General features: G+C 48.0%; 1 protein-coding gene across 5 annotated transcripts in view; it reads left to right on the top strand.

The window, feature by feature from the left end:
- Positions 1-9,061, top strand: part of Atp2b4 (ATPase plasma membrane Ca2+ transporting 4) — a 101,419-nt gene that overhangs the window by 72,008 nt on the left and 20,350 nt on the right. For all 5 annotated transcript variants that reach the window (XM_031382861.1, XM_031382843.1, XM_031382851.1 and 2 more), the window contains 7 exons: positions 1,596-1,810; positions 2,144-2,386; positions 3,231-3,472; positions 4,294-4,525; positions 5,356-5,535; positions 6,235-6,322; positions 7,379-7,485. In XM_031382861.1, coding sequence (XP_031238721.1) covers positions 1,596-1,810; positions 2,144-2,386; positions 3,231-3,472; positions 4,294-4,525; positions 5,356-5,535; positions 6,235-6,322; positions 7,379-7,485 — 1,307 coding nt within the window. The remainder of the gene's footprint in view (positions 1-1,595; positions 1,811-2,143; positions 2,387-3,230; positions 3,473-4,293; positions 4,526-5,355; positions 5,536-6,234; positions 6,323-7,378; positions 7,486-9,061) is intronic.

Below are 9,061 nucleotides of genomic sequence, written 5' to 3'. Positions count from 1 at the left end.
TGCCAGGTAACCGTGGGGAGGAGCATACCTGGCTGTTGCCAGGTAACTGTGGGGGTGGAGTCCAGACAGAGTACCAACACCTTCCAACCCAGAGAGAGAGAGAAAGAGAGAGAGAGAGAGAGAGATTGATTCCCTAAATTTATACCATAGGTACCTTGCTTCCCAGCCTTAGTCAATCAATACCCAAACTAATCTGCTTTCATTGACATTATCCCCATGGCCTTGCTGTGAATGCAGCCCCTGAAGCATCGGGCCAGACAGCTTCAATATAAGTGTTCCCCAAATACCGTGCTGCTGATGGGTACATATTAATCCTTAACCCTCAGGATAGTCACTGATTTCCCTCCCAACCATGTAAGGTGCCAAGCTATCCCATGTGGTTGAAACTTTCTCAGCTCTCTCACTGAAAGTCCCAGAAATCATTGTGCCTTGAGCAAACCAGGATGGCCACCTTGCCAGTGACTTTATATCAGAAGCGTCACTGACCCCTAGCTTTCTTTTCTTGAAATAGGAGGAACAGTAGTAGCCATCTCCTAGAGCTGGAGAGACTCGGCTGTGAGGGCCTGGCTGGCCTGTGGCAGGCACGGGTGTAAGCCCTTGGTTCCCTGTCCTCTTTATGCCGTGCTGTGATAGGAGAAATCACGTAGGTGACACGTGCTAGCACTGTGGGAACCCCCCAGTAACCAGGGTATGGAACTTTCACAGGCCGCTGGAGGAGGGAAAGGTTAAAGTTGTAAGCCTACTAAGTGGGCAGTCACCGTCGCTGCTTGGTAAACTATAGAACGCAGTCATAAAGTGTGGGCCACCTTGTTAAAGAGACAGAAGTACTGAGAAAGCAGCGGCAGCCAGTCCATGTGTAGCCGGCACACAACAGTTAGTTATGGATGGGGTGGGCCTAGTTCTCTGAATGGAGGTGCAACCTGATCTCTTCATATGTGGGATCCTCTTTTAGGAGGAAGCACACTCTTAGCATACTCTACCTCCCCCGCTTTTTTTGTTTTGTTTTGTTTTTTATTTTTTATTTTTCGAGACAGGGTTTCTCTGGGTAGCCCTGGCTGTCCTAGAATTCACTCTGTAAACCAGGCTGGCCTTGAACTCAGAAATCTGCCTCCCTCTGCCTCCTAAGTGCTGGGATTAAAGGAGTGTGCCACCACTGCCCAGCATTCCCCGCCCCTTTTTTTTGTTTGGTCAGATTTTAGGGGGTTTGGGAGTGCCGAACTTACGATCTTCCTGCCTCATCTCTTAAGTGCTGAACTTACCCATATATGCCCCCATAACCCAGTAAACCCTCTTATTTATGAGTGAAGAAGTTAAATTAGCAACTCAGCCCATGGAGGTTTAACAACTAACCCAAGGGTATGAGTCAGATTGGTGATGTGCTAAGAACAAAATCTATATCTTTGGAACCACTGTATTTTGAGACTTTGTTTTGTTAAAAAAATAAAAAAATTAAAAAAACCCTCTAATGTCATTGCATGCAAGCAACAGAGTTGGGAAGAGATTTTAATATAACTTTCTAAAGCTTATAGCTTTAAAAATTCTAGAAAGAGCGTAACAAGCTGACCCCTGTTCATGTACCTTGTTGTCCTGGACAGGTCTGATCATGTCTGCCCTCACAGTTATCATCTTGATTCTATACTTTGTGGTTGACAATTTTGTGATACAGCGCCGAGCATGGCTTCCTGAGTGCACCCCTGTCTACATCCAGTATTTTGTCAAGTTCTTCATCATCGGAGTCACTGTATTGGTCGTGGCTGTGCCAGAGGGGCTGCCACTGGCTGTCACCATCTCACTGGCCTACTCTGTAAAGGTAAGCCTGGAAAAATGCTGTTCCTTAAGGTCAGAGACGGAAAGAGAGGGCACCATATGCCCTTCAGCCAAAGGATAAGCTCTTCTGGCCTTTAGATGCTTTAGGGAGTTGCCCACGACCTTAGCCCAGAGCTCCTTAGCTCTGGGAAATGGCCATTTCAGTTGGTTGTTTAAATAGATGAGTCAAACCTTAAAGTATCACAAAAATGGTGCTGTGCATCTTTGTGCAGGACTAGAACTCAAGTGAAAAACATTGACTAGGACTTAGCCTTTAGCCTGTGTCTGTGGGGACTCTATTGGTCCTCTTTCAACTGCTTTCTCTTTTCTTTTATAGAAAATGATGAAGGACAACAACTTGGTACGGCACTTGGATGCTTGTGAGACAATGGGCAACGCTACAGCCATTTGTTCTGATAAGACAGGCACGCTGACCATGAACCGCATGACAGTGGTACAAGCTTACATTGGGGACACTCACTACCGCCAGGTCCCAGAACCTGACGTCCTCCCACCCAAGACTCTGGAGCTCATAGTCAATGGCATTTCTATCAACTGTGCTTATACTTCTAAGATTCTGGTAAGCTTTGCCACTGCCTGGGCGCCTGGGATGGGTGACGGGGAAGCAATACTCATTTTGCCAGAGATAAATCTTCTGTCCTAGTTACTTTTCTGTGGCTGTGTTCATATACCATGACCAAAGCAACTTATAGAAGTAAGCGTTTATTGAGGGCTTACAGTTTCCAAGGGTTAGAGCTCATGACTAACCAGGGCAGGGAAGCGGCAGCAGGCAGGCAAGTGTAGTACTGGAGCAGTTGCTGAGGGCTCACGAGCTCCATCCACAAGCAGGAGGCTGAGAGCATACTGGGGAGGACATGAGCGTGTTTGAAGCCTCAAAGGCCCCAACCCCCCATTGACACACCTCCCCCAACAAGGCCTCACCTCCTAATCCTTCCCAAACAGTTCTGCCAACTAGCGACCAAGTATTCAAACATATGAGCCTATGGGGGCCATGCTGGCTCAACCCACAATACCCTCTATTATTCATTCCATCTGAATTGCCATCCTGCATTCTGTTTCTTACTCCTGACTGAACGTGTTCAGGGTAAACATATGGCAATGTCTATAGCAGAGTTGCACTTACCTAGATTTAATTACTCATTTTCCAGAAACATATTTAGAATAGACTTCCAGGACATGAAACACCTCATTACCATAGAGTAGCTGTAATGTCCCCAAGACCTGTATGGCTGCAAGTCAATGTCACCTTTGAAAGAACAGCAAATGGCGCCTCCCCTGTGGTCACTAGTATGCCTACCAAATTGACCTGCCCAAGTCCTCTTCAGTGTCCAGAGATCTCACTCATTAATTCTTTGTCTGTTTTTGTTTCTGTTTTGTTTTGTTTTTTTTCTTTTCTCTCTCAGCCTCCAGAAAAGGAGGGAGGCCTACCCCGGCAAGTAGGCAACAAGACAGAGTGTGGGCTGCTAGGCTTTGTCACAGACCTGAATCAGGACTACCAAGCAGTCCGCAATGAGGTACCTGAGGAGAAGCTCTTCAAGGTGTACACCTTCAACTCCGTGCGCAAGTCCATGAGCACTGTCATCAGGAAGCCGGAAGGGGGCTTCCGCATGTACAGCAAGGGTGCCTCTGAGATAATGCTGCGCAAGTGAGCCCCCTTCCTCCCATTTTCCCATTTGCGACCCCCACCCCGCCCCACCCCACCCCCGCCAGGAACGTCTGAGGGACCATGCCAAAGCAGTCTGAAGGATGAGTGACCCTGCAGCCAGGTAGTGACATCTGAGCTTTTACTCAGGACAGTGACTGCTTTTAAGAACTTTGCTGACTCCTTTAATAAGCCCTCGTGTCTCGGCAAGGTGGGTACGGGCCATTTGGACCCGTAAGATAAGCACATAAACGCAGTGACACTTTGCGTCACTTTCTCATAGAAAGAGCAGCTAACAGTGCCACAACCAGGATTCAGCCTGGACCAGCCTGACTCTCCGTTTCCTAGTAAGTTCACAGAGGTAGTGAGAATATGCCCCGTGCGTGTCACTGTGCTCGAAGGAGTCGGTGAGCATGAGATGCCTTGCACAAATCAAGAGCTTACAGGGCTGCTTCTCTGCTCCCTTCTTTCTCATTCTTGAGTCTGAATACACGTTATGTACCTTTCCAAGTAGCTAAGCTGCCCGGAGGTTGTCACAGTCAAGCCAACTTAAGGATGTAGACACTTATGATCCAAGCCCTAGGGAGGTTAAGGCAGGAGGAGGGTTACAAGTTCAGTCATTCTGGGATACTCTGTCTCAAAACAGGAAGACAGACAGACAGACAGACAGACAGAGAGCTGAGTGACAGATAAATGATGTATGTGACCAAGGAATAGCATCTGTAGCAATAATACAGAATCGCCACAATCCCGTGACTGTGTGGTTGTTGGACTGTGTTGAGTGGGAAGGCAGACACTGATTTCTGAACTGTGCCTCTCCCCAGGTGTGATCGAATCCTGAACAAGGAAGGAGAAATTGTACCATTCAAAAGTAAGGACCGAGATAATATGGTACGCAATGTCATTGAGCCCATGGCCAGTGAAGGACTCCGGACTATTGGCATAGCTTACCGAGATTTTGATGACACAGAGCCCAAGTGGGACAATGAGAATGAAATCCTCACTGGGCTGATCTGCATTGCAGTGGTGGGCATTGAGGATCCTGTGCGCCCGGAGGTAAGGCTTCCCCGTTTCTGAAGTGAAGAGAAAGGGCCAGAAAGCAGAAGTACTTGTCTCCTCACTGGCCACTGCTTAGGGTACAGGGCCCAGTGTAACCACATGAGCCACCTGGGAGTCGCAGGAAGCAGGTGTGAGTTTCTGGCCTAGCCATGACCCTAGACACACTGCCTACTTGTCACTTACAGAGACAGACGACTCTCCAATACCTCCTTTCCACATCAGCTGTGAAGTGCCAAGTCAGCAGAGGCAGCATCCCTAGGGTTTCTGTAATCTAAGGGGCAGGCAGTGACGATTTTGCTGGGCTTATTACTTGGTAAGTAGGAATAGTCAAGGACAGAGTTAACCAGAAGACAGCTTACTCTTCGACTACCTTCTTTCAGCTGACATCTTCTTTTTTTGAGCAGTCCCTTTGTGCAGAACACTATTCTAGGTGCTAGGGGAATTTAAAAAGCTAGAATGGTGAGGGTGTCGTGTCACCTCAGTAAGCTCATGGGTGGGAGCCTGGACCACATGGGCAGAGAGTGGTTAGAGCTGCTTCTGGGAAGGAGATGAGTGGCCACATCCCCAGATACTGCCTAAACCTCCCAGGGACCCTGAAGCAAAAGGGAGACACATCTGCCTCCCAAAACAAACCCCCTTCAGCCTAGGAGATGGGCATGTAAATGTCCACTGTGAGATGGGCATCTTAGCAAGGGAACACTACACACTATAAAAACAATCAGACAGAACCGCTGTTCCGTCTTCACGGAAGCAAGAACTGAGCCAGGAGGGCCACATATCACCAAGGCCATGACCACGTTTCTTCTTTTTCTCTTGGCTCCCCTTAGGTACCCGCGGCAATTGCCAAATGCCGACGGGCTGGCATTACTGTCAGAATGGTGACCGGTGATAATGTCAACACAGCCCGGGCCATCGCCACCAAATGTGGCATTCTGACCCCTGGAGACGACTTCTTGTGCCTGGAAGGCAAAGAATTCAACAGAATTATCCGCAATGAGAAGGGCCAGGTGAGTCGGCGGAGGGAGCAGTGAGGGCACTACTTTCAAGGGAATGGCTGGTTCTAGCGTGCGGCATCTATCAGGGGCTTGTGGGAGCAAGTGGATGGCTTCTAAACTGAAATCGATCCATCGTGAGACATCCCTTCCCACCACAGCTGCTCCTGTGGTGAATGGGGTGTCCTCTTGTCTTTGTTCAGTCACCCGTGGGGGACAGAGTCACTAACTTCATTCTCTTTCTATTTCTTTAACTCAAAGAATAATTTTTTTTTTTGTGCTGCTTTCCCCCTACCTCACCCCTCCAAAGTCACCACCCTGTGGCTGCAAGTGGTACAGGCTTATGCTTGAATGCAGTATGAGGACAGAATAAACCAAAGTTTCCTGATCTACATGGACTCAGACCTAAGCCCCCAGCAGCTCCATGGTAGCCTCCTGAGCCAGGGGTTAACCCTCCTCCTATAATGGGGCTAAGAAATAAGGATTGGCTTCCCTATGGGAAATTGGGAGGGAAAAGAAGATAAAGCCCTGCGTGGTCACCATCAGTAAAGCCATAATGGGACTTTTTCATCTCCGGGGAGGCCAGGGAATAAGGGTCCCCCTGGGGCTGTAAAGTTCCAGTGCTCTTGGAAGCTGGCGTTGTGTGGAGGGATAAGATTTCACTGAATAAGTTGCTCTGAGTTTGACTGATTGAGGTGCCTCTGGTATTGGCAGGTTGAACAAGAAAAGCTGGACAAGATCTGGCCCAGGCTTCGGGTACTGGCACGATCTTCTCCCACAGACAAGCACACATTGGTGAAAGGTGAGGTTGGTCTGTATATGGCCTGTCAGAGATGATGGCAGGCCAGGGTAAAGCCAGATAAAGAGCCATCCATCTTTAGCCAAGCTGGAGATGTAGCCAGAGGCAGAGTGCTTGCTTAATATGCACAAGGCCCTGAGTTCAAGTCCCAGAACCGCCCTCCCAAAAAACAAAAGAAGAAGAAGAAGAAGAAGAAGAAGAAGAAGAAGAAGAAGAAGAAGAAGAAGAAGAAGAAGAAGAAGAAGAAGAAGAGAAAAGGCATACCCATTGAAGAGTTAGGCATGATGACATACAACTGTGGTCCTAGAATTTAAGATGTGAAGGCAGAAAGACATCTTCAGCAACATAGTGAGTTCAAGGCCAGCCTGAGCTATGTAGGACCTTGTCTCAAAATAAGCCATCACCCAAACTACTTTCCTGCCCCCAGTAAGGAATTCTAGGAGTGGTCTCAAGCTAGTGGGGAGAACATTGAGTTTGGCAAATATCTGAGCCCTTGGCAAGTTTGTGATAAAAGTAGAGTTGAGCTTTTTGGTTTTCAGTTTTAGTAGGGTTTGGGGGTTCTTTAGTTGTTGTTTGCTGGGAAGAAGGGGTGGTACAGTTCTCATGTAGCCCAGATTGACCTCAAATTCCCTGTGTAGCTGAAGATGACCTTGAACTCTTGATCCTCCTGCCTTTACTTCCCAAGTACTGGGACTAAGGGGTAGGCCATCACAGCTATCTAGAGCGGAGGGTAGGAGTGTCAGTCCCTAGCTGGTAAGGCTGAAGTGGGACCCTTGAACTCAGATGTCAAAGCCATGTCATGCTTTCCCATCTACCTAGCAGCTGTGCAAGGAACTGGGTGAAGGCTACCTTTCTCAGCTCAGAGCAACCTCAGCGAATCAACTGCCTGAGGTGATTACTGTAGACCCAGCAGCAAAGAGACAAAGGAAGGCCAGAGAGCAAGCAGAGGCAGAATGGTAGAGACAGGGAAGAAGTGTCCCTTTCGTGGAAAGCAGTACTTGCCACGTGACCTCAGGTGGCACATGTGTGTTCACTGTCCTGTGTGTTTGTCTTTCCCAGGTATCATTGACAGCACTGTTGGGGATCAGCGGCAGGTGGTGGCTGTCACTGGTGATGGAACAAATGATGGACCCGCACTAAAGAAAGCAGATGTCGGCTTTGCTATGGTAAGCTCCCCTTGGGCCACCTTCTCCATCAGGAGCCAAGCGACTGCTTCCTTATGCCTTAGAATCCCACCCGGTTCCCTTCTCCCACATCTCCATCTCCTACCAACCTGGCCAGTAGTGTGTGTGAAGACCAGACAGTGGTTGTCCAGGGTAACACAGAGTGGCTTACGTGGAAAACCACGAGCACCGTGGTGACGCAGTTTGCCTGGGTGAATGACGGAAAAGTCAGCTTCCACAGAGAAAATGGTCGGTACTGTGCTCTTCGCAATGGGAGGTCACGAGTATGTGAAATCTTTTTTGGCAAGTTCCTTTAAAAGTCAGATATTCCAAAGATGAGTGCCGCTTCAGTAAGGTGGGCACTAGAAGTACTGGGGGGCTTGGTTTGGCTTGGCTTAAGATCTTTGATGGTGTCGGTGGAGGTTTGATGGTTGTTGCAAGCACAGCTGCGGATGCTGGGGCTCCAGAATCCAAAGCGCATCCTCACATTGAAGTAGCTTATTGCTCCCAGTCCTCCATCCATAACTAACTGTTGTGGGGAATCTAAGCAGTAGAAAGGAATTTAGGAAGGGGTGTGTGGGGGGAGGGGGCGAGTTGGAGGTGCGCACCTGTAGTCCCAGCATTTGGGAAGTTGAGGCAGGAGGATCTCGGGTTTAAGACCAGCCTTTTCCTCAGGCAGTTCCAGGCCACTTTGGATACATAGTAAGGCTCTCTCTCAAAAAGAAAAGAAATAACCTATCTTTCTGGAGCTCTTTTCTTAAGAGGGGGTTGGTTGTAGTGATTTTGTAATCCATGTATATTTATGCATCTGTTTATGAATATATGCACAAGTATGCTGATACCCATGAAGGCCAGAAGGCCAGACACAGCTGTGAGCTACGATGTGGATGCTGGGTATCAAGTTCTGAGCCTCTTGAAGGCAGTGTCATTTGTATTCATAAAATTTTTGAATATTTCTCTAAACTATATATCAATAAAACATGTGTAAATTATTACAGGGCTGGAGAGACAGCTCAGAGGTTAAGAGCACAGGCTGCTCTTCCAGAGGTCCTGAGTTCAATTCTCAGCAACCACATAACCATCTTTAATGAGATATGGTGCCCTCTTCTGGTCCTCAGGCATACATGCACGAGTGTGCTATATGCAAAATAAATAAATAAATCTTTTAAAAGAAAAAAAAAACCTGACAATTCCAGCTAGTTGGTGATGGTGCACACTTTAATCCCAGCTCTCTCGGGAGACAGAAGCAGTCAAATCTTTTGAGTTTGAGGTCAGAATCCAAATAGGATCCACACCTTATGGATGTCTGAGGCATCTCTGGAGTCCGACTCCATAGCAGTGGCTCTGTAAAGGGTGTCCTGTGTGGACCCAGAGAGACAGTTCAGTGTTAAAAGAGCACTGTCTAACAGAGGGTAATGGTTCAGTTTCCAGCACCCACAAAGCAACTCACAAGCACCCATAACTCCAGTCCCAGACGATCTGACTCCCTTTGCTGGCCAGCACCATGCACACATAGGGTGTGTATACATCTATGCAGGCAAAACACCATACATACAAAGTGATTTTAAAAAAAAAAAAA

The sequence above is a fragment of the Mastomys coucha genome, unplaced genomic scaffold (genome assembly GCF_008632895.1).
Source record: "Mastomys coucha isolate ucsf_1 unplaced genomic scaffold, UCSF_Mcou_1 pScaffold1, whole genome shotgun sequence".
Lineage (NCBI taxonomy): Eukaryota > Metazoa > Chordata > Mammalia > Rodentia > Muridae > Mastomys > Mastomys coucha.
The sequence above is the reverse complement of the archived record's forward strand: the minus strand, read 5'-3'. Positions and strand labels throughout refer to the sequence as shown.